The sequence below is a fragment of the Poromitra crassiceps genome, assembly GCF_964638095.1.
Source record: "Poromitra crassiceps genome assembly, chromosome: 3".
NCBI lineage: Eukaryota > Metazoa > Chordata > Actinopteri > Beryciformes > Melamphaidae > Poromitra > Poromitra crassiceps.
Window position 1 is genome coordinate 84,096,711 of NC_139625.1, and position 26,010 is coordinate 84,122,720.

At 43.3% G+C, this 26,010-nt stretch overlaps 1 protein-coding gene across 1 annotated transcript; it reads left to right on the plus strand.

The window, feature by feature from the left end:
• Positions 1–1,570: 1,570 nt before the first annotated feature.
• gjb9a (gap junction protein beta 9a) lies at positions 1,571–15,893 on the plus strand. Its single transcript, XM_083633356.1, has 4 exons — positions 1,571–1,679; positions 9,009–9,210; positions 9,776–10,077; positions 11,930–15,893. The coding sequence occupies exons 2-4, from the start codon at positions 9,040–9,042 to the stop codon at positions 12,270–12,272; spliced, it is 816 nt and encodes a 271-aa protein (XP_083489482.1). The 5' UTR covers positions 1,571–1,679; positions 9,009–9,039; the 3' UTR covers positions 12,273–15,893.
• The last annotated feature ends 10,117 nt before the right edge of the window (positions 15,894–26,010 follow it).

The window sequence follows — 26,010 nt, forward strand, 5'->3', positions numbered from 1 at the left end:
TGACGCTGTGACTATTTAACTTCAGTGATTTCAACCTGAATCAATTTAAAATAATCTGTAGTGGCCCACAATAACTGTAGGAATGAGTTCCATACAGAGTAGTTTTAATTTGATTTGGTATGATTTGATTAGATTTGATTATTGATCTTTCTGACTATATGACCGCAACCAGGAAGAAGTAATCTGGTCCTTTACTTAATATAGCCTAAGTAAAAGTACCAATACAGCAATGTAAAAATACTCCATTACAAGTAAAAGTCCGGCATGAAAGATCCTACTTTAGGAAAAGCTTACATAAGTATTTAAGTAATTAAAGTCTTAAGTGGTTTGGTCTCTCTGACTGATATGTTTTATTTATTTATTTATCTATTTATTTATTTGCACAAAAACAGAAACAGACAAAAGGAAAACAACAAAATAATGTGCGGGTAGAGACGAAAAAAACCTAGGTGGTACTGTATCTGTTTTCAGGTTTTGGATTTTTTTCTCTAATCGTTGATTTTTGCTGAAATATTGGATCATTTATTGAAGTGAAACCATGTGAGGTTTAGAGGAAAATCATTATTTGGTGGAGCTGTTAACTCATAGACAGGTGAAATGTGACCCGACTACACACTGATTTTAGTAAAACATCAAAACCCAAAAAGGTTGGAAACCACTGGTTTCATCTTTAACAAAGTGTTGTATTCTAATAGCTTGCTATATTATTCATTGTGTCAAATCTGCATCTGAAAAGTAACAACAAATAAATTAAATAAATGTAGTGCAATAGGAAGTACACTATTTCCTTCTGAAATGTAGAGGAAGTATAAAGTAGCATCACGTGGAAATATTCCAGTAAAGTACAAGTATCTCAAAACTGTACTTATTGAGTAAATGTTTACATTTTTCCACCACTGAGCACGAGAACGAAGGTGTGGCTTCTCTCTTACTCTCTCTGCCCCCCCTCCCCCCCCCCCTACACACACACACACCTGACGACATGTCCCCCTCCACACACACACACACACACACACACACACACACACACACACACACCCACATACATACCTGATGACATGCCACACACAAATAAACAAACACACACACACACACACCCGACGACATGCCCTGTCCTGTCCTACAGAAAGCCTATACACCTCCCAACACACTCCCAACCAACCTGTAAAGTAACACCTCATAAACAATACATAGAATACAATAATGTCACGCACGCATGCACACACACACACAGACTTTGAGCAAGGAGAAAAAACATGCACGCTTGCCAGCTGATCCTTTTAAACACCTGTGTGTGTGTGTGTGTGTGTGTGTGTGTGTGTGTGTGTGTGTGTGTGTGTGTGTGTGTGTGTGTGTGTGTGTGTGTGTGTGTGTGTGTGTGTGTGTGTGTGTGTGTGTGTGTGTGTGTGTGTGTGTGCGCGTGCGCGCGTGTGTGTGTGTGATGACGTAGCAGCTGCTGAATCTGGTTTGGCAGGATCTCTAGGAGGTGGGAGCAAGGAGAGGGAGGGGAGAGAGACAGAGAGAGAGGGAGAGAGTCAGAGAGAGATACAAACACACAAAGAGAGAGAGAGACAGATAGAGAGAGAGGGGGAGAGAGAGAGCAGTTATATTGCTGTATGAGTGTGTTTTTCTGTGTTGAGATCGAGCTGTTGTGGGCCTGAGGCAGCTTTCAGCAGCAGGTAAGCTTATTTGACTCTGTTGGTTATTTCACTCAACTCAAGCTAAGATTACACAGCAAACCAGAGCCTTTAACACAAAAGGATAGCAACAATGTGTTTACGTAGCTATAATACAACAAGGGCTCAAAGCAGAGGTGAACAGTGTTTTCTCTCATTTACCTGTAAAACAACTCAACGAAGAAAGCCACATGTTCCATTTCACCTCAAAGAAAAGCCTACAAGGGGAATAACTTGCTTTCACTATGAGTATTATTCTTTTATTCTTTATTTAGGTAAGCCCCTTGAGAAAAAATCTCATTTTCGAGGGGGTCATAGAACAACATAAAAGAACACAAAACAGGAAATGCGCAACTCACACACACACATGCACACAGCTTGTCATCTCCCCATCACCCACGTCTCCAACCCAACCATAATGTTTACAAAAATATATACATAGTATGTAGTAGTGTAGTAATACATGGTACATGTATATACAAAGTTTCTTGTAAAGCATGACATAGCCACAGCAAAAAGAGAAAATTATATCTATAATACAACAAGGGCTCAAAGCACAGGTGAACAGTGTTTTCTCTCATTTACCTGTAAAACAACTCAACGAAGAAAGCCACATGTTCCATTTCACCTCAAAGAAAAGCCTACAAGGGGAATAACTTGCTTTCACTATGAGTCAGATAGACGCTTCAGGTGTGGCAAGATTGGGCAATCAAAAAATTAAAATAAATAAATAAAAAAGATTCAACCCCTTTTTTAGGGTTGATATCAATCTCTAATGAAGGAAATTCACGGTGGATATCACAGTCAAACTGGTTGTTGTTTTGAAGGGAAACTCAAGTAAAATAGTAAAATTTTACGAGACCGATATGAGGCTCTGACGGCCATGGATGGATTGTCATGACCAGGGTCCATGGACACAAACTTGCCATGGGCCCCGCCCCTTACCGACACACATGCAAATGGTCATTTGGTCCAGACAGTCCAACTCTAACACAACCGGCACACAACAGCTTAGGCCTTAGGGCAACCCACACATGCAAATAGTAGTTTGCTCGCACAACAGCAGGGCAACCCACAACCACACAGCATGTATTACTTTGAAATTGTACGAGTTATTTTGACATGTAGCAATTACTACCATTTAAAGTGTGTTTCCTTCTATAAATGTCATGTGCAGCACAGGATGTAGCCTCTAGAAGTCAAAACATACACCTTAAAAACAAATAAAATCAGCCAAGGGCCAAGGGCTCTCATTGGCTCAGGAGGACTCTGGACACTTGCCCACTTTGCCCATGCGATAATCTGTCTATGCTGACAGCTAACTGAGCAGAACAGAGAGAATGGAGGTTTGACTCAAAATGCGAAGAATTCAGTTTACATCAATATGGATACTAAACTCTCTACAGAACACTGAAACTAACAATCTCTCCAGAGATGGTAAAAGTACACACATACACAAGTACACAAGTACACTTAAATCTTGTGCTTATGTTTTCCTTAAAATGTTTAACCTTATGGAGAAGATTTAAGGGTGTTTTGTGCAGCCGATTCTATTTTATGGACACTTTAACTCTGACTCTAAGGGACATCTTAATCTAAGGTGCTTTGTGCAACATGGGCCCAGGTCTATGGAATATGTCCTATGTTTTCTTCCTGGTATTTGGGTCCAGGTTTGAAAAAGATTAAGAAGCCCGTTTATGAGGGAATATAAGTATTACTACTATAGGCACTGAGGTTAACTTAACCTGTTTCAAGAGGTAATGCGCCATTTCACATTCCAAATTCAGTGTATCTAAAAACCCACTAATCAAGACACAACTAGTAATAAATGCATTTGGCGCTGACTATGAAGGGTATTACAGACTGATAGGCATTCACATGTGAAGATTATTGCAGACTGCTACAGTAGGCAGTGGTGTATAAAGTACTCGAAAACCATACTTAAGTCAAAGTAAAGATATCTTCCCAGAAAAAGACTTTGGTAAAAGTCAAAGTCACTCATTAGAATATTACTTGAGTAAAAGTCTTAAAGTACTTGATATTTTCTGTACTTAAGTATCAAAAGTAATTTTCTGATATTAAATGTACTTAAGTATTGAAAGTAAAAAGTACAAGTAAATGCTGCAAAAAAAATCAAGCAAAAGACATGCCTGGGCTTGAGTGGAAGTCTATTTCTTCTTCTTGACTTTTATAGCCGCTGGCAAACAACGTTATGTTGCATTACAGCCACCAAATGGAATAGGTTGAGGCCACGCCTCGTCATAGATGCTGGTTTAGCTGGCTCAGCCTGGCTGGGGGCGTGGTCAGGGTGGGGTAAAAAACCCCGTTCTATCCATTCAGCAAAGTTAGAATTTAGCTGATAGCCCAGCCCAGGCAGACACGATCAGGGATTTAACCACCGCAGTAAACGCACATCTGAGCAGACGTCTTGTGTTCTGCTCTAGAACCCCCAAACCTGTAGTTTAGAGCCGCAGCACCGTCTTTTGGCGAGTCAGCCCATGAGATATATGGGCGGTTTTACCCCACTCGCACGCCAGCCCAACTAAGATGCTTGGGGGAAATGTAGTGGAGTAAAAGTATCCATTTTATTTTGGAAATGTAGTGGAGTAAAAGTGAAAGTTGACAGAAATATAAATACTCAAGTAAAGTACAGATACTCAGAAAAAATACTTAAGTACAGTACTTAAGTATTTATACTTAGTTACATTACACCACTGACAGTAGGCATCCACTGACTGTGAAGAGTATTGCAGACTGCTACAGTAGGCATTCACTGACTGTGAAGATATGCTGCTATGCATTTGACTGCAGCATGAAGGCTGAAACCTTAGTGGACACAGAGGTAATCCAGAGTAGACAGAGTTAACAGAGAATAACACTCCAAACCAAGCCACTCCTGTTTTCTCTGAAATCTAAATATTTGACTCTTTTCCAAACACTGAGCGATCCACCACCACTGCACGTATACAGCCAATGGATCAAGCCATATGCTGCTGTTACAGATCCCATGTGGATTCTACATTTTGACAAGGAGGGGGAACTGTCACCTCCAGTCAAATCAGCATAAGGCAAACAACCAGCAATATAAGAAAAAATATATACTGTATATATTTTCAGAAAAGCATTGTTTATGCTTTGTCACCCTTGAATGACCCTATCCTCACACAATATACATCACTTTGACACCACTTACTATTATGTTGCTTATGAATTCATAAAGATGATTGTCAACTTAAAAATGAAGGAATAATTAAACTGCATCCTCCAATAGCTGTGGGGGGGAAGTAAGATTTTAGGGTGGAAATTCTGATTTTCTGTGTGAAAATCCTGAAATCCTTGAGACTGGATGATAATCCATCACAACCATATGCATTGATGTGTGTTTTTGATGCTTTGCAGTGAGAGAATTAAAAGTGAGTCACTGTCGATATGGAAACCACCACACTGTTCAACACCTGATTAGTGTGTACATAAGATTTTGTTTGCAGGAACACGTGCGCGCGCACACACACACACAATCAAGTATCTAGGTAACGTAAACTGTGAAACACACACAGACCCTCACAAGGAAAATGACAACATTGGTCGATTTTCAAGTGGATTAAAACGACCAGTTTATGAAGTGACCTCTTGTGGTCGTGTGAGTAAGTGCATGCATGCAGTGCATTCGCCAGAGTCAGGAGCTGTAACCAGGAAGTAGCGCCGCACTCTGATGGTCTTTAACGTAAAGACAGCATTACTGCCCGGTTTGCACCACACGTACAGAAAGCGTGAGCTGGTCTGCCATCTTGGACAGCTACTTATGGCAGTTAGTGATCTGTAGTTAACATTAGCAGCTAGCAAGCCAGTAACGATAGCCTTGCTTGTCGGATGTGCATTGTGATGAGATGAATAGTGAGTGTTAGTGAGTGAAAACTGAAAAGTAATGCACTCCTTCCCCCCTCCCGCAAAGGCAAAAGCCACCGCTGCTTGCATTGGGGGGTGGGGGTAGGTGGACCTTTATTTTGAAATGGCATGGGAAGTAGTCTGTCATTTATTATCTAACTTTACACACATTAGCTAGCTAGCTTGTTGGCCAGCACACAAACAAAAAACTCTCGTAACGGACAAGCCCGTCTTTTATTGTCACACGAACACCACAGTACATGCATGCGGCCACAACACACTCATGCTGATGGTGGCCGGTGAAAAGTGTCCTCTGCATTTAACCCATCCAGGCATGTCCTTTCCTCCGAGGGGCAGGCCAGGAGCAGTGGTCGCTTTCTCGTACAGCGCCCGGGGACCAACTTCGGATGTTGTCGTCACTGGTCGGATGACGATGACGATCTGATCTTCTGCATGTTTTTAGTGGGGGGGTTATATACGGAGGAACCCCCTGGGGGGTACGGGGAGAACATGCAAACTCCACACAGAGAGAAAGGCCCTTACGACGAGATAACCCACCTGGGCAGTAGGCACTGAAGATATGGGGGGGGAACACAACCACAGCGCTCACAGTGTCCCAGGCGAGAATCAAACTCAGGACCCTCTAACTGTGAGGCGACAGCGCTACCGACTGCGCCACCGTACCCTGTCTAAACATACTTTATAGGTTGGGTTGCCGATAGCTCATAAAACTTTGTTCCCAAGCTTTCTTCTTAGCAGGTCGCGTTAGCTTCTCTGAGGCTGAATCCATCCTCGTCTTCGGCCAGCACATTCCTCTGCACATATATTAGTTAAAAGTGGCGAAGTGTGTGGTGTCTGAATAATTTCAAGCAAGCCTGTGCATGCTCACCCTGGGGTGCAGCTGGTATGTCTGTAGGCTATTCATGCCAAATGACATTTCCGTCAATTGGATATGTCAAGGTGTGGCACTCACATCTTAGCCTCATTGAGTCAACATTAAGATCTGATGATAATGTAGAGAACAGACCCGGCAAACACCCAGAGAGATCTATTTGATCTGATCATAATGTAGAGAACAGACACCCAGAGAGATCTATTTGATCTGAACATAATGTAGAGAACAGACCCGGCAAACACCCAGAGAGATCTATTTGATCTGATGATAATGTAGAGAACAGACCCGGCAAACACCCAGAAAGATCTATTTGATCTGATGATAATGTAGAGAACAGACCCGGCAAACACCCAGAGAGATCTATTTGATCTGAACATAATGTAGAGAACAGACACCCAGAGAGATCTATTTGATCTGAACATAATGTAGAGAACAGACCCAGCAAACACCCAGAGAGATCTACAGTATTTGGAGCAGATCTAAAAATCTAAAAATCACATCCTGGCAGCACTCTGACCAATTTCCTCTAGCCTAAGATGACACAATAAAAGAATCACATTGACCAAATATCAGTCATTGCTCCACTTTGTCCAGAAAGTGTGTTTTGGCTAGCCTGATATCAGACTGAATTGTCATCTTCTAGTCTGAGAGATTGGCCTTTGTTTAACCAATTTCTAAATAGGGGATTCGCCCAGGTGAATTGCATTTCCCCTAACCAGTAACCAATCACTAGAGACCAACGCATCCACCTGAATCTAATCTTAGTTAATCCAGTCGGAAGAGCGCAAAAAACCCTCTCCCTTTTGAATAAATTCCTTCAAAGCCGAGTGTCATTCATATTTCAAAGTAATTGGTACGTTTAATTGATTTAAAACAGCTGCCACTGCTGTTATTACTCCTCTGCGCATTTGACAACCACTCGACAATGGCTTAGTCCCAGCCGTTGGGCTGTTTAGTGACGCTGATTGGCTAATCATTAGTCCCCCTTAGCGCTGATTGGTTATTCATTTGTTCAACCAAGAAATATCATTTGCATATCACGATACCAGATGCTTAGTGGAGTGGGTGGATTCGAAGGTCTGTCTAGTCCCAGACAATGTTTTGGCAGTTATAGTTGTAAATGATATTCGATGGGGACTTTATAGTATGACTGATTGGAGAGACGATATCTTCACCTGGTAGAGACCACTGGTTGTTTATCTTGTCATGTGGGTGTTGAAACATGATTCTGTTGTGTTTCAGGGTTGTTTGACCTTTAACCTGTGGGGATATCACCTTAGATGTTTTTGATCAGCCTGCATCCTGTCTGACATCAGTGTTGCATGCTTAAGTTGTCCTGGAGGTCATTCTCCCTTTTTCTATTTCTATTTTTAAATGTTATACTTATACTCACGGTTATTGCCTCTCCTACCTTTTGCAGAGAAACTGCCTTTTTCTACATCTATATTTTATATTTACTATTGCCTTTTGTACCTTGTCTGTTTACTGTGTATTTACCAGTGTAGGAATTTGTGGTCTTTTCTAGCTTTGTGGCTTTTTACACCCCATACTACCCATTATGAGTGGTTTTGGTACAGTCCGGTATCTCTGGTGACTATATTACTTTTTTATAAGTAAGTAAGTTACTAGTAAGTAAGTAAGTAAGTAAAACTTTATTTATATAGCACCCTTCCCAGCACGAATGCACAGAGTGCTTTACACATTAAAACAGCAGCACAAAAATATAAGTGCAGGAACAATACAAGAAAAAGCAAAAACATAAAAACATACACAGAGGATGAACAGGTAAAAACAATGGCTAAGAATGACTAAAAAGCCTGTCTAAACAGATGAGTCTTTAGTAGTTTTTTAAACGAGAGCTCAGAGCGAGCGGCTCTCAGATTAGGGGGGAGGGCATTCCAGATCTACATACTATCTATACGATCTATACATCTAATCATGACTATAAATGTCTTACACACATCTCTTGTGAGTGATGTTTATTCTCTTACAAGACAAACTAGCACTCTTCGGAGTGTCCAATGTCCAATATCCAAATGATTCTGCTGCTTACTTTATCCAGCCAGCTGGAGGCTGCAACTCCACGGGGATGTCAGTAAATTTGAGTAAAACAGACTTGGCTTATCCCGTGTGAATGCACCCCCAGAAACACAGACGTCGGGGGGTCATTTCTAAATCACATGAGGTCCCCAGGTAATACTAGTCCTGTGCGAATAGGGCTTTACTCTCTCCTGGAAGGGAGGGAGGTCTGGCAAACGAGACTACCTGTATGGTTGATTGTTCTCACCTGACCGGTTTTTCCCTCCACCCATTGGTGGGGGGATGTGACCTATTTATATGAGTGCTCTGTCACTTCCTGCTTCATTCTGATCAAGGTCGCCACGACCGAAACGTCAATGCTCCTCAACAAATAGTCTACAATGCGGTGTGCAGACTCTACTTTTGTAATCAGGGTTGCTGATTCTCATGATTCTCTTGTGTTTCAGGGTTGTTTGATTTGTGATCCTCTTGTGTTTCAGGGTTGTTTGACTTGTGATTCTCTTGTGTTTCAGGGTCGTTTGACTGGTGCGGCAGGCAGCAGGGATGAACTGGTCTGGCTTGGAGTCCCTGTTGAGTGGAGTGAATAAATACTCCACTGTGTTCGGGAGGATCTGGCTCTCCATGGTGTTCGTGTTCCGCGTGCTGGTGTTCGTGGTGGCAGCACAGAGGGTCTGGGGCGATGAGAGCAAAGACTTTGTCTGTAATACCCGACAGGTAAGAGAGGACCAAATACTTTGTAATACCTGACAGGTGAGAGAGGAGCAAAGACTTTCAGGGCGTTCACACAATACGCCGAAGCAACGCTCAAGCAACGCCGAAGCTACACTGAAGCCACAAGTTTCATTTCGGCGTCCTTGTTAACAGGCGAGGCCGTTCACACCAGCCGCACCAGCCACGCTCAAACCACGCTGAAGCTGTGCTCAAGCGATCGTTCAGGATTCAGTTCTATTTTCCAAGCGTGAAGCTGCCAGGCATGAAGTCAATGGAAGTTGTGGGCGGGGTCAAGGCACGCCGAGCGAGGCGCTGAGGAGAAGAGAGTGCTTCTTGTGTGAGTGACCGGTTTAGTGTGAGCTCAGCTTCAGCGTGGCTTTAGCTTCAGCTTCTGTTAAGCACCTGGTGTGAACAAACGCTGCCCTATTCGCACGGGATAAGTATTATCTGGGGACCTCTGGTGATTTGTAATGATTGCAGATTGCGAATAGGGCTTGTGTGTAATACCTGCGTGCGTAATCATCATCACTGTTATATTTCTGATGCTGTATTTTGACCTTGTTTCCAGCCTGGCTGTACCAACGTTTGCTACGACAGCATCTTCCCCATCTCCCACATCCGCCTGTGGGCCCTGCAGCTCATCTTTGTCACCTGTCCGTCTCTCATGGTGGTGGCTCACGTGAAATACCGCGAAGAGAAGGACAGGAAATATGTGGCGGGGCACCAGGGCTCTCACCTGTACCGTAACCCTGGCAAGAAGAGAGGGGGGCTATGGTGGACCTATCTGCTTAGCTTGGTCTTCAAAGCTGGCTTCGACGCATCGTTCCTCTATATACTGTATCGGATATACGATGGATACGACATGCCCAGGTAATGCTACAAACGTCATTCTCTGGTAGCCAAGCATAGAGTACCAGGCCTAGGATGAGGTCGGGATGACCAAGCCCCCAGCTAATTTCATTGGCCGACGTGACCGGAACAGGCCGGTTGCTGCTCTGCTAGCTTTCTAGGTAGCAAAAAAACAACACAGCTAAAACATCTTTTTTATTAACCCAATCTTTGCCTTAACCGCAAGATGAAACCTTCAGAAGGCCTCACATTGTTGTAACTTCAAACAGAGATGATTTGAACCCGATCTGACTGCTTGGAAAAGCACCACTGACTGTTCTACCAAGACAGATGTTGCAGTAGGAGGCTATATTCAATCATGATGCTGGAACAAAGTCACTCTGGAGAAATAACTTCACAATAATCAATACTGTATCATCTCTCTGATCACAATGATTATACAGGTGTGTGCTTTGTCAGACGTTGATGTTGTAACTGCATTTTAGCTGTTTGAAAAGCGGTCTTTGGATGCAAATCAGATATCACCTTTCTATAGTCTGGATATCACCTAGGCGGATAGGTTAACCCCAAAAGAAGATGAAGAAGAAGCAGTTGGCGACCAATTAAATTAGTTGAGGGCGTGGTCATACCGACCCCGTCCTGGGGTCCTAAATCTGGGGTCCTAAAACCCGGAAGTTAGAAGTTAGTGGTTCCTTCATCTCAAAATCAATTTTAGTATGGGGATTTTGGTTATATGCCTGAAATGAGGGTTGTGCAGGCTGGGAATTTTGTCATTTTAGGGGCAAGGCCATCTGACCTTCTGACCTTCGGCGTCGCAATTCTTTTAGGGCATGAGGCCACATGTCAGGGCACAAAGGCAGTTTTTCTGAAATGTGTGTTAAAATGAACCAATGACACATCCTTTTCATTGGGCAGCTACATTAAACCACTGATGCTTTTAAAGCAACTGACAGTAGCAGGCTGGTAGCAGGGCACTGCCAAGGCACTCCCTCAGGCCATCACGGCCAGAGGGAGAGGCAATGGGGGCCATGGCCTCATGGCCTCCATGTAATTCTCACCCTGGGTCTGTGGTTAACAAAAGTGTATGAAACTGCAATCTTTGTGTTCAGCAAGATACTCTTCACAAAGTAACACCATTGTATGATGTTTGAAGCATTTTCTGAAAATCACGATTTTAGAAAATTGCATTTACGCTTCAAAAATCATAAAATGGTGTTCATTTCTCACACACACACACGCACACCCACACACACACACACACACACACACACACACCCACACACACATACACACACACACACACACACACACACACATATATATGCATACATACATACATACATACATACATACATACATACATACATACACATACATACATACTGTACATACACAGGTTGAAGAAACAAGCAAATTATTCATATTACAGCTTGGTAACAACATGGTAATAGGGGGGTAATACTAGGTGTATCTGGGTAATTAGACTGAAATGTATTTAATAGGGTAACAGGGTCAGAGTAACAGAACCAGAACAAATGGTAATGGGGAAACAGAGTTAAAGATGGCAATGAGGCAAAACTAATAGATTATAGATTACCATTTGTTTCTGGCCCTGTTACCCAGTTACATAAATTTCAATCTAATTACTATACCGATTGTTAGCAAGCTATTACCTGGTTATTACTGGTAATTGGTAATTACATCGTATTACCTAACTATTACTTCTTTATTACCATGTTGTTACCAAGCTGTAATGTAAAGTGCTACCGAGAAGGACCCAAGTGGAAAGTCCATTCCTTGTTATTGTGTTTTGTTGTGTTCTAGCCTGTCACAGCAGGTTTGACCTTTGACCTGTGGTCCTCTCCTCACTCAGGTTATCCAAGTGTTCCCTGGAGCCGTGCCCAAACACGGTGGACTGCTTCATCAGCCGGCCCACTGAGAAAAAGATCTTCACGCTGTTCATGGTGGTGTCCAGCGCCGTGTGTGTCTTCATGTGCGTCTGTGAGATGATCTACCTCATCGCCAAACGCATCCAGAAAGCGCTGAAGGTCCGATACGACAACGAGAGGGTCCTATTCGCTGACACGCACGAGGTCACCAATTTAGCCCCACCCAGATCCCAGTATAGGAGGGTTGATCCGACACTGGCAGAGAGCCAGCTGAGCTTAAGCAGGAGGGAGAAAGCCAAAGAGGCCACTGCAAGCACCACGCTCTAGGACCAGACAAGCCCCCGGGGGAACAGTTCTGAGCTGTGAAGCAAATTGAACATGGTGGCCAAGCTCGGTATTGCAAGTCACGGGCAGCCCAGAAAGAGTTTTTCCCATCCACTTACATGGGGAAAGCAACAGCTGTAAAACTTGGGGATTTTTTTTTTCCGGGTGTCACTCAAAGTCAAAAACCACTCCTTTGATAATCAAGTTTTACATTATGTGCCATTTGTTTTTCGGAATCCACCAAGAGGAGTTATCTGGTGCTCCCTCTCTCTCTATGGCTCTGGTCACTATAACTCTGGGCCTGGGCTCTCTCGTGAACACAAGCAGACATTCCACAGGACTTTGGGCCGCACATCACGGAAGTAAAACCAGGAAGAAAACCCACTTCAAAATGTTTCATGCTCTGCTTACATTCAAATGAATGGGTGGACGTGTCCTATACCCTGTGGGCGTGTCCCATACCCTGTGGGCGTGTCCTATACCCTGTGGGCGTGTCCCATACCCTGTGGGCGTGTCCCATACCCTGTGGGCGTGTCCCATACCCTGTGGGCATGTGCTACCCTATCCAGTTTCTTTAACGGAGCTCAACAGTCACGTGACATCGTGACGTCACCTTTTGCCCTGGAAGAATATTTGCCATTCATTTTTTTCATTCACGTTCTCATTCACGTTCTCATTCACATTCAAAATCCTTATCTAAAGAGTTGTAAGCGTGCAACAAAGCCAACTGGTGAATCATGGCCAGAGTTGAAAAAACAACAACTGAACAACTGAAAAAAGAACAAGGTACAGTACTAGAAAAAATATATATTATGGCATAAACTACTCTTAAGAGTGAAGTATCTCTTCATCCCATAATGCATCCCGGCATTTCTGGCCAATCAGATTAGCGGATGATTGAGTGACAGAGCGTTTCAGCCAATGGGAGAGCACTCTGAGTGGCAGTGGGCGGGACCAGTGGTCAGTGGTCTTGACCAGTGGCCATTACAGGTATTAGCTCCATGGCTAATGCTATGTAGATAGACGCATTTCTGTGCAGTAATATGAACGAACCGGCAAACTTGATTCAACTGACTCAAGCTGATACATAACGTTGCAAGCAACGTGACTCGTAGTGGTTGATGGTTAATAGTTTCAGTCACTCAGTGGTGGTTTTAGTCCTTTACTCAGCAAGTTACAGTATGTCTTACATTGGTAGTAGCCTATAGCAAGAGGGACAACTGCCAGAGAAAGAAATGAATGTAGGCCACCAATCACAGACGACCATACAGCGAGCTCCACCAATCAAAGATGTCATCGTTCCATCGTAGGTTTGTGTAGGCAGATCATGTTTTTTTATGTTTAAAAATAGAAAAATTATGATATCTTAGAGATTTTTTTGTGATCAATTATTTTTATTGCAGTTCAACATTTTCCATCATACAGTTTACACATACATTCTTATCAGCACCCCCTTCCCCCCCGATCTCGGTAAGTATTCACATCAGTGGTACAGATACAGTATATTCTATTTCCTCAATAGATCTGTTATTAGAGAGGCAGCTTCCTTCCACATTTGAAAGGTGGTGTCCTTGGCCTTGTTTACCCGGGCCGTGGACAGTTCCAGCATAACCACATCCTGAAAGTAACCTAACCATTTCTTAATGTACAGTTTGTGTGGCGGTAACCAACGCTGTACTATCAGCTTCTTAGCGGCAGTTAACCCCGCGAGCCATAACTTGCGTTGTCTCTCACTCAATACAATGTGCGAATCATCATTGAGTAGAAGAAGGATTGGTTCGAGCGGTATAGGCGTGTCAATCATATCAGATAGAATAGACCACTGGGTTAGTTAGTTTAGGGCACCTATCAGTAGTTATAGCTTTAATTTGATTTGAGAAATAAGCTCATCCAATGCAAAGAATATTATGGAGTTGATTATTTTAAACTATGGATGAAGGATTGTTATTTATTTGTTAGGGTAACAAAGTCAATCTGCTTTCAAAGTTTTAATTTCAGTTTGAGTTTGAATAAGACTAAAAGTCTTAGGTTTGAAGGCTAAATGGCAAATAGTTTTTAGCTATGGTTAAGTCTCACTGCACTAGTCTTTAATTTGATTTGAGAAATAAGGTCATCCAATGAAAATAACTGTTATGGAGTTGATTATTGAAATTATGGATGAAGGATGTTTTTAAGTTTTATGGTAAATCAATCTGCTTTCAAAGTTGTTTTCTTTTCACTTTTAAGACTAAAAGTCTTGTGAATATAATAACAGTTGTGTAAATAGTTAGTTTGTTAGTTAGTTTGGTATGTACATAGTTAGTTTGCAAATAGTTTTAATAATAGGAGTTTTGTAAACATTGGCCTGTCCCCTGAGTGAAAGTTCATCCTTAGGTTACCCACAGCACAATGTGGACACCTAGTGGAACCTAGTGTTAGAATATAATGCAACAGAGTTGTTTTTTGGTATGACTATTTTCATTGCCCCCCCCCCCCCAAATGTTCAATTGCCCACCCAGTAACCTCACCCTAGATACGGGCCTGTCAAGTCATGTGACTGTAGAGCTCTATACATCCATGACATCAAGTCATGTGACTGTTGAGCTCTATACATCCATGGGACCAACAGGTCACTCAGTGGTTTCTTTCTGGTGGGCGGTCACATGACAAGAGCACTGGGCAGCTAAATATAAGTGGCTGCTACATCTATTACACCAAAGGACACAGGAAGTAGAACTATTTACTGATGATTTTCATACAAGGACTGAGCCTATGTGACAGTGAAACATGAAACATTCAATCCTGCCATGTCGGATCTCCATAGGAAGGAAAGTGGAGAAGGCTGGCACCAATGTGTCTGCTCCAACCAGGACAGAGTCTGTGCAGACAGGAGACATGTAAAGATGCAGATGCAGGCTAGGAGATAGCCAGAGAGGGATCATTTAGAGACACCCCACTCCAGGCTCCGCCAATAATAACAAATGGTACTCTTCTGGTCTCCTAAATGGTCTAACCTAGTTGGTTAGTTAGTGGAATATTCAAGCTTCGCCCAAAAACGTCTGCCTTGTTTTATTTATTCATTTATTGTTTTGAAGTTGACCCAAGGGCCACACTTGAGGTTGCCCATCTCTGATCTACAGCTTTCAGTATCACTTCCGCGGCTTCCTCTGTCAAATTCCAAGCATGCCGCCTGATGAAATTGAATGTTTTATTGACGTGGTGAAATGTCAAATGATTTCACTGTCAAAGATCCATCCTTTTGGTGTGAGTGCAGAGGGTGAACCTCCAAGCTGGGCCTGTGTTTCCAGCAGCTAGCCCACAGAGGAACACAGAGATGTGATGCAGAGCAGAGCACTTCTGTTCAAAGTCAACGTCATTTGGATTTGGTCCATTATCTTTCATAGCACTATTTAATTTCTAGGTGAAAAAATTGAAAAACAACTTTGTTTTCCAATTGCTCCTCAGGTATTCAGTGTTACCATATCTGATTAGGCCTAACGACTAAGGCTAATAATAATAATAATAAATCATTCATTTATTTTATATAGCGCTTTTCAATGACCCAAAGATACTGGATCTAGCAAAATTAACAAGTACTTCTTAAAATTGTCTATTGTAATTGTATGTTGTCTTAAATAAAAATTGGTAAACACTATTAGGTTGCATTTCTTATTGTATGGACATATTTCCACATATAAATCAGTCTACGGTACTTCACCATTATCTATTATCTATCTATCTATCTATCTATCTATCTATCTATCTATCTACCTATCTATCTATCTATCTATCTATCTATCTATCTATCTATCTATCTATCTATCTATCTATCTATCTAGCTACTGTATCTATCTATATCTATATCTATATCTATCTCAGCAGTATCTAGATAGATGGATAGATACATTTATTTTCTTCAGTTTAGAGATGCTGCTCCTTAAATTAAACCAATTCGATTTCAGGTTCTTTATTATTTTTTAAATTAGCTTTGTTTTTAAATTGGCTTATTTTTCTATTCAACATATTTATGCAACTAGTGGACCTGTGGGAGTTTGAGAGAGTCCTGAATCTTGTTCCATCTATCAGGAGCATAAAAGATGAAAGCGGTCTTTCCTGACTCACTATTCATACGTGGAGTGACCAGTCTGATGTCTGTGTGTCTGATATTCTGAAGCACTCAAACTTAAAAGTCCCCTGTAGTCCATCTCCTCTCCACCACTGACACCCCCCACAACGGCAGAGTCATCTGAGAATTGCTGCAGATGACGGGACACTGAGTTGTATTGGAAGTCCGAGGTGTACAGGGTGAAGAGGAAAGGTGAGAAAACAGTCCCCTGTGGTGCTCCCATGTGCTACTGAGCACCTGGTCGGACACACATCCCCTAAATCTCACAAACTGTGGTCTGTCAGGTAGTCAATAATCCAAGAGGTTGTGGAGGCGTCCACCTGCATCTCTGGGAGCTTCTCACGCAGCAGTGCAGGCTGAATGGTGTTTTTTGATTGATTGATTGAAACGATTTATTTCAAACAGTTAAAACAATACATAAAGTGAAAAAAACAGTAAACATAACAGTCTAATAGACTTCAGCAAAAGGAAAATACGTAAACTCAAACATGAAAAAAGCAAACTGTTTGAAAAGGGGCCGGAAGAAGCCTAGGCTTATCGAGTCCTGCCCCCAAATCATTCATAAACAAATTCATACATCCCTATATATGCATATCCCAACTCCCACGCTCCTCCACACACGCTCATGTATACATGTATACACATACATACATACATACATATGTATGTATATACACATACGTATACAAACTTACCCATACACACACAATATCATAAATCCACCCACATATCCCTATCAATACTTATTCTTAATAATACATTCCAATATTACCCCAATAACCCAATGCTTTGATATTAACTTGTGTTGAACCAATGCATATAAGAATTTATACAATGTACACAACAATTCTATACATAATGTATAGAAAGGCACTGGAGAAATCAACAGATGAGCCAAAATGTTGTCTGGACCACAACACCTCCAATCGATCAACTCCAACTCCATTCTCGCGCCAATTGGAGTGTAAACAACGACCAAGGCGCACGGAGGCGGAAGTCTTGGTGTGGACGTGCGCTCTACACCGGAAACCCTGAAATATCAGACGTTAGTCCCAGAGTCTTGGGCCATGTTCACATTACAGGCAAATCTGATTGGCTGATAAAGTCATTAATCATCATTATCTTGATTGGTTTCCCAAATCTGATTTGGGAGTGTGTCAGCACTGCCACAAATCTGATTCTCAAGTCAGATCTGTGTGTCCAGACCTAAACAGCCTATCTGCATGGGTTGCTATGGTAACGATGTGGGCATCAGTAAATACGTACGTTGGGGACGTGGTTTTCCTGGGCAGAAGCATTTGATGACGAGTTGCGAGTGACGTTCAAATCAGATTTGGTGGATCTGCACTGAAGTCACATCAGTCGAAAGCAGATTGGAAACTACCTCCATATGTGGTTTGGGACAAGTGACACAAATCAGACTTGGAGCGTCCAGACTCATACAACCGATCTGGATAAAGTCACTAATAGGTCACTAAAGTTCACAAGTCAGATTTGGCCTCCTAGTCTGAACATGGCCTTATAGTCATCAGACTGATGACTGACAAAACAGATTTCCAATGTGTGTGTCATTTGGATCATTCAAGATGTTTACCGGTATTACAAAAGCAAGGACTTGTTGTTTTCTTTGGTAACTGTAATATATATTGTGCTGAACTGAAATAGCATCTGAATTCAAACCACCGGCGATAAGGATGAAGCTTGGAGAGGACAGCATGTGGAACCTGCTAGGCCACTTTTCTCCAACCGCTCAAGGAAATAAAGAGTCAACTGACCCCAACTCTTTAATTAAGATTCAACTCTCATGCCCCTACCCATACTGACACACACACACACAGACGCACACACGCGTGCACACGCACATACACACACACACACACACACACACACACACACGCACGCACGCACGCACACACACACACACGCACGCACGCACGCACACACACACACACACACACACACGCACGCACGCACACACACACACGCGCAAACACACACACACGCGCGCACACACACACACAGCCTGCGCCATCTGTGTATTAAATAGTAGATGGTGTAGGAGGCGTGGTGTCAGTAATGTAGGTCCGTCCTTCTATTTAAGGCTGATTAATTAGAGCACTCTGAACAAGGCCAGGGAGAGAGAGAGAGAGAGAGAGAGAGAGAGAGAGAGAGACTACCATAATTAATAGTTAATCTATGTGTGCCAGATACATAGCCAGCAGAGGGGCTGTGGTGACTTATTGGGCCAGCTGACAGTCTGTTTGTCACACAGTCTATAAAATATACCATCAGATTTTCTAGACAAATCTTAAACTAAACTTTTCCAGATCAGTGTTCTTCCAGAAAGATGTGAGACTGATGTCAGTCAAGTCAAACCTGCAGGCAGCTAATTGACCTTGTTTATGTCCCATCAGAAATGGAATTTGTCACTTTTTAATTATTTATCAGGTTATTTCGTTTTTATTTTTTTAATCCTGATGAGTTACAATGCACTTTTGAGGCCGCACTTTGGTATACTGCGCTTTGCTCCAGTGCTGCAGGGAATAAAGTCAACCAAATGTATTCATTTGCTGTCTTCTTTCCCTGTGACATTGGCACAAATTGCACTTTACTGCGGACACTTAGCTGGTTCACCATTATGACTAATTAGGATTAGTTTCTGTTGGCCAAAGCCAAGTTGTTTCACTTGGTGGGAGTTCCCCCACACGCCTCTGGGGACATGAGTTCATTTCTCTGTGCTGATGGAACCAAACTTTGTCTTATGTGCATTGTTGTTGTTTGTGTATCTGTGTTACTGACATTATATGTTAAGCAGCAGTTGTACCAAACCTTTGTGTCTGAAACAAATTTCCCCTCGGGGATAATAAAGTTCATCTCATCTCATCTCATCTCATCATCACTAATTGAAGGGCCAATAACAAAATGAGCGTAATGTCTCTATGGGATTGATAGAGCTATTATCAATAACTCAAACAAGTAGGCTACTTGACCAGGTGCCAAAACTAACTTTCCAGCCTGTAAGTTTGGAACAAGAAGTCAGTATTAGAACATTGGCATATTTTAAACCCGCCAAACGTTATTCACTGTAGATTGCACAAAGTGGGGAAATGTTGATTTCATGTTAAGGTAGCATTCTCTTTGTTAATGTTTGTTCTCAGTTGAAAGCAGCATCTACTAATAAGAATGAGAAGTGACCGTGTGTGTGTGTGTGTGTGTGTGTGTGTGTGTGTGTGTGTGTGTGTGTGTGTGTGTGTAGGTGTGTGTGTGTGTGTGTGTGTGTGTGTGTGTGTGTGTGTGTGTGTGTGTGTGTGTGTGTGTGTGTGTGTGTGTGTGTGTGTGTGTGTGTGTGTGTGTGTGTGTGTGTGCGTGCGTGCGTGCGTGGGTGCGTGTGTGCGTGCGTGCGTGCATGCTACCAGGTGAGCCACCAGGATGCACCGCAATGTATTACTTTCAAAGAAGCTTCCTAAATTCATTGGTAAAAGCACGTTTGCACTCAGGCAACTATGCAATGTGAACCTTTTTGGCTGCCATATTGCCAAATATCGGCCTAGCTACAGTAGGTAAAAGACTAGTTAGGACCAGAGTAAAAGACCTGGGAGGTCATACAAAAAACATGCAATTATTTCACCATCAAGTTGAGTCTTTATTTGTACATTGATGCATTTCAACAAGGCTTGGTAATACTGCAATGCACACAATAAGCTTTCATACAAATCATCTACTGCACTAAGATTCAGGTCTTATAAGCTTTAACAGTGATCAGCATTTACATCCAAATATAATGCATATGGCCTGATATTAGTGGATTTTACAAGATTCTGTGAAATAGGATACATTAAGTTATTTGTCCTTAACCCATTGATACCTGATGCAGCATTTGCGTGTATATATCCCTCATTTGTGTGTGTATCCCTTTAAGATACATTCGTATGACGAATTCACAAAATGTGAATTCAGTCATTACAAAACAGTCCTTTTGTTTCACAGCAAAACACCGTTTCACAATCCTCCTAAACAATTGAAGTGGATGGTGACAAACTATACAGTATCCACCGCCCACCTTCTTGCACCTGGCTAAAGTGACGATTTCAGCCAAAATCAGGGTGTAAATGATGTTTTTCAAGTCAACTTGGCATCTCAGGGCTTGTGGAGACTTGGATTACATCAGGTGAGCAGTATGAAGCCCCCCTCCCCCCATCTTTTTTACATTTGAAAGTTGGTGAACTAAAACACTTCACCCCGTCCTTCCAGCGGCATGGGGCTGAGTAGATAATGACGGAAACTTTCATTTTGGGGGTGAACTTATCCTTTAATCCACATGTAAACGTAGTCAGTTGAACACTACACACAGTTTGTCGAGGTTGTGCTATGGATGCCATGTTGCTGCCCCTTCTCTAGAACCAGGAACCATTGGCTTCCAACAGTGCCCTCCACGTCACATCGCCAAACAGAGCTGGCACAGAATCACTAAGAAACTGCCGGTGGAGCCAACATGGCTGCCAGGGGAAACTGGCAGTGCTAAACTCCATCTATAGCCATGGCTGCACCGGTGTCTCCCATGGGTGCACAAACATCTCCAACATCCTCTCCATGCCTTTATATTGTGCAAACGGCTCCTGGATTGTGTTCAGACTTCAAAGAATAGCACAATGTGAGCCTGACCACTTGTTCTGAATGCAAACTTGGATTTTTGCTCACGTGTTCTGGCATGATTCAGATGAGGAAATTGCCTGGCAACAAGTGTAAGTGGCTCTGTGTCAGTCATCACTTTCAGCCCTGATTAACATTCGCTTCTCAAGACAAATATTCACAGTCAAACATAAAGAGCTCACAGCTTATTAAAATACAGATATTCTAACAAAACACTTAATTTTTGGACGTATCGACGGTTTTCACCGAATTGTGTTGCTAGGGAACAGTTTTGAAAGAGCTTATTTCCTCTCAGCTATTGTATTAACGAACACTGCAACAGGAAGTAAAGCTATAGGGTCAATTTAGAATGTTTATGTTGTCAAGTTAAAACCGTCTATACTCAAACTCACCAGTGACCTCCACCTGACTGGTGCTGCCAAACTCCAGTTAGTGTACCCTGATTGGGAGCTGAGAACCCGAGGACGGAGCATGAATGTTTATAATGGCAGTTAAAGCTGCACAAGGCAACAACAACACAACTCATGTCAAAATACACCCGTATTAGTTGCAAATGCAGCCAAGCGTAAATTCATGTGTGGCCATTCACACCGTGCCAGTCACAAGCCGATCTGCTCCTCTGCACTTTCACTTTCACTTTCACTTTCTCTCTCTGTGTGCCTGCTTGTTTCTCTTGCTCACTGTTTAAACACGTACTGTAAAAGTGTTGACACAACTGAGAAATATAGGCTGTTTTGTAAGCGACTTCTTGCCCAGCTTGACACGATCGCTTGTGCAAAAAAATAGACTAGACGCCAAAACTGGCGCTGCAGAGCACACGCCTGTACGGTTTAATCCGTTAAGCAGGCAGAGCAGACTTGTGCATTCACCACGTTATGAAATGATCATGTAAAATGATGAGACTTTGTCATTTTCAAAGCAAACACATAGCCGGAACTTCCGGTTTTGTCAGGAAAGTAATTTTGGCGATGCATTTGCTACCAAAATTACAATGTCTAATAATTTTGCATGATTCTTTAATAACGTGGTGAATGCATGAGTCACAACATGTACATAAGAGTATAAGAGGGCTTTGATGCTGTTGGAATGTGTAGCCAGTCCCACGGACTAGCAGTCACGGTGCAGCCACATCTACGCCTCGTTTGACGCGGGCTGATGCTGCTGCCCATCCACTTTGTATTGAACATGCTGCTCGACGCCTCGCGAAGCATGCTGGGAGACCAGACGACGCGTAGCAGGCTTGTGAAGTGACAGTGGGCAACAGAGGGGGCGGGGTGGAGTTTGACAAAGTACAAAGCTAGCCAATTGAGCTCGTCCTAGGACCTACCCTACCCTTCCTGTCCTCTTCCACTTCCTCTCTAACACCAATTTTCAAAGGAGCAAAGTAAATCTAGCAGCAGCTAGCTTGGGAGCTAGCTGCTGCTTCCGGATTTCCACGCCCACCAAGCGTCGAGCGTCAATACTGCCAAGCGTCAGCCCTAGATGTGGCTGCACCGTCATTGTGCTAAGCTAACTAGCAGGACACACAGAGAAGAGAAGGACATGTATCCTCTCATCTTACTATCGGGAATATGGCAAATAGGCGAATCTCCCAAAATGTTGGCGTGTTCCTTTGAGAATGAAATCCACCCCCACCACACCACTGATGGCACTTTAAAGGATTTATGGGTAATGAAGTCCTCAAAATTCAAACTGTTACTTCTAACTCACTGCCATTTGGCTGCCAGTGTGCAAAATTGCCTAGTGCAGCTTTAAATAATATCAGGCAGCTAAACTTGCTTGGCATGCATGGAAGTAGCCCCTCCACTATGCTGAATTTATGTCAGCCCACAACTGGCCACAGCCTTCATAACCACGCCCACAGCCTTCATAACCACGCCCACAGCCTGCCACAGCCTTCATAACCACGCCCACAGCCTGCCACAGCCTTCATAACCACGCCCACAGCCTGCCACAGCCTTCATAACCACGCCCACAGCCTGCCACAGCCTTCATAACCACGCCCACAGCCTGCCACAGCCTTCATAACCACGCCCACAGCCTGCCACAGCCTTCATAACCACGCCCACAGCCTGCCACAGCCTTCATAACCACGCCCACAGCCTGCCACAGCCTTCATAACCACACCCACAGCCTGCCACAGCCTTCATAACCACGCCCACAGCCTGCCACAGCCTTCATAACCACGCCCACAGCCTGCCACAGCCTTCATAACCACGCCCACAGCCTGCCACAGCCTTCATAACCATGCCCACAGCCTGCCAGAGCCTTCATAGCCATGCCCACAGCCTGTCACAGCCTTCATAACCACGCCCACAGCCTGCCACAGCCTTCATAACCACGCCCACAGCCTGCCACAGCCTTCATAACCACACCCACAGTCTGCCACAGCCTTCATAACCACGCCCACAGCCTGCCACAGCCTTCATAACCACGCCCACAGCCTGTCACAGCCTTCATAACCACGCCCACAGCCTGCCACAGCCTTCATAACCACGCCCACAGCCTGCCACAGCCTTCATAACCACGGCCACAGCCTGCCACAGCCTTCATAACCACGCCCACAGCCTGCCACAGCCTTCATAACCACGCCCACAGTCTGTCACAGCCTTCATAACCACGCCCACAGCCTGCCACAGCCTTCATAACCACGCCCACAGCCTGCCACAGCCTTCATAACCACGCCCACAGCCTGCCACAGCCTTCATAACCACGGCCACAGTCTGCCACAGCCTTCATAACCACGCCCACAGCCTGCCGCAGCCTTCATAACCACACCCACAGCCTGCCACAGCCTTCATAACCACGCCCACAGCCTGCCACAGCCTTCATAACCACGCCCACAGCCTGCCACAGCCTTCATAACCACGCCCACAGCCTGCCACAGCCTTCATAACCACGCCCACAGCCTGCCATAGCCTTCATAAAACACGTTTCAACAAGAATGATTGTTTACATGTGTAACTGACAATAATTACAACTTTCACCTTCCCATCACACATCTGTTATCTGCTGATAAATACATTGGATATACTGTACAGTACTGTGCTCTTCATCTGTTATCTGCTGATAAATACATTGGATATACTGTACAGGACTGTGCTCTTAATGAACTCTTTTTGGTGCTAGATGTAGCATAGTCACATCAACAATACGTTTGAGACATTACTACCATGAATAAACAAGACCTGCTGAGAAGACGGTCACTGTCAGCCTTTACACTGCATTGGACTGTCACCAGGTTGGATTTGACAACACATCTGCTGGATGGCTTTATTCCACAAAACAGGAAGAGGGCGCTGTTCTTCCAGCACACACAAACAACATGTTTATCCCTATGGGTTATCCTCTTCAGTTACCTCCAGTGTATTTTGTCATTTTTTTAATATTTCATGTGTTACTGGGTTTTGCCCTGGTCTGTTGATTAGCCACCATGTTTGCAAGTGTGTTTTGTTTACAAATAACCTTATTTTGGGCTCAAAGTCCTAAAAATAAGCTGTTGGTAAAAATAGGTGATGAAGTCAGGCATTGTAGTGGTCTGACGAGTGACGTATGATATTCAGATAATACAGTAGTACATTTACATAGTTACAGTAAATAATAGGTGGTGTTAGCCTCTGGCATTAGCTAGCGGTTAGCTGTGAGCTAACACTTATGCTGCGATAATAACTTTTAACCAGTTGGAGTCACACTCTTTCCATAAAGCCCACCAGCTTTGATATATGTTGGCTAGTTGTTGATATTAGAACAATATTGTGGCTCTAAAATAAAATAAAAATACAGAGATGCAGGTACAGTAGACTGTCATGGCAGCGACTGTTTCTGGTATTATAATAGACAAAGAGTTGGACAAAGAGAGAACAGAGACAGTCATGCTGCAGTGGAATAAGGCAGATGCTATCTGCAACCGTAAATATCCGATTTTACTATATTTACCCCCAGGTGTAAATGTGGCTATTTGTACCTGGCTATAAATAGTTCATGTGGCTATTTATACCCCAATTCAGAAAATTATTAGGTTTAAAATTCATTTTGCAAATTGGGAGGGAATTCCCCCTTAGACGTTGGCAGTGTTATGGGAAATGGCCAGGTCTTACTGTGGGAACTCAGTAGCACACACACACTGGAGGTATAGGTCTTACTGTGGGAACCCAGTCGCACGCACACGCACACACACACACACACACACACACACACACACACACACACACACACACACACACACACACACACAACACACACACACACACACACTGCAGGTATAGGGTATTATTTTAAAATCAAGAGCTGAATGCTGGACTGTTTTTTTCCATTGACCACCAGGGAGCCCCATTTTGTTTCCCTCACCCATCACCTTTGGAATTTACAACACACACACACACACACACACACACACACACACACACACGCACACTCTCACTCTCTCTCTCTCTCTCTCTCTCTCTCTCTCTCTCTCAGTGTGTCTGATATTACTATCACGCTGCACATGCGGCGAGCAGTGAAACAATAAATCCAGCACACCTGGGAACAGGGCTGGCCATCTGGCATACAGGTGGGCCAACATGCCCTGTGGGCCGGTCAGGCGGAAAAAAGAAAAGACCGATTTTATGATATCATTGTTTATGTTTATATTTATTTTCTTACTGTAATTTACTGTAGGCTACTGTTTTTAATAACATAGGGACGGGCATTGCAAATTAGCTTAGGCTACAAATGTGATACATGACATCAGACATTTTTTGGTAAATGTTATATGTATGTGTATCTGTCCCTTCTAAATAAATGAAAAGAGAGAGAAAAATTGGAAAATAATTGTCTGACCGGCCCATAAAACAGCTTGTTTTCAGTAGTGGCACGGTTGGTATAGATTAAGGGGAGCGTGAAGATGTGTGGTGTCATGTGTGGTCGATTGTGGTGGGTCGGTCTGGGGGCCAAAATCCCAGGGGCCATTTTTTTGTCCCAGTGCAGCCCTCCCTGGGGAGCAAA

Coding starts and splice junctions, on each gene's coding strand:
- gjb9a (XM_083633356.1), top strand. CDS start 9,040: ATGAACTGGTCTGGCTTGGAGTCCCTGTTGAGTGGAGTGAATAAATAC. Junction 9,211..9,775: donor TTGTCTGTAATACCCGACAG/GTAAGAGAGGAC, acceptor CCTTGTTTCCAG/CCTGGCTGTACCAACGTTTG. Junction 10,078..11,929: donor GATGGATACGACATGCCCAG/GTAATGCTACAA, acceptor CTCCTCACTCAG/GTTATCCAAGTGTTCCCTGG.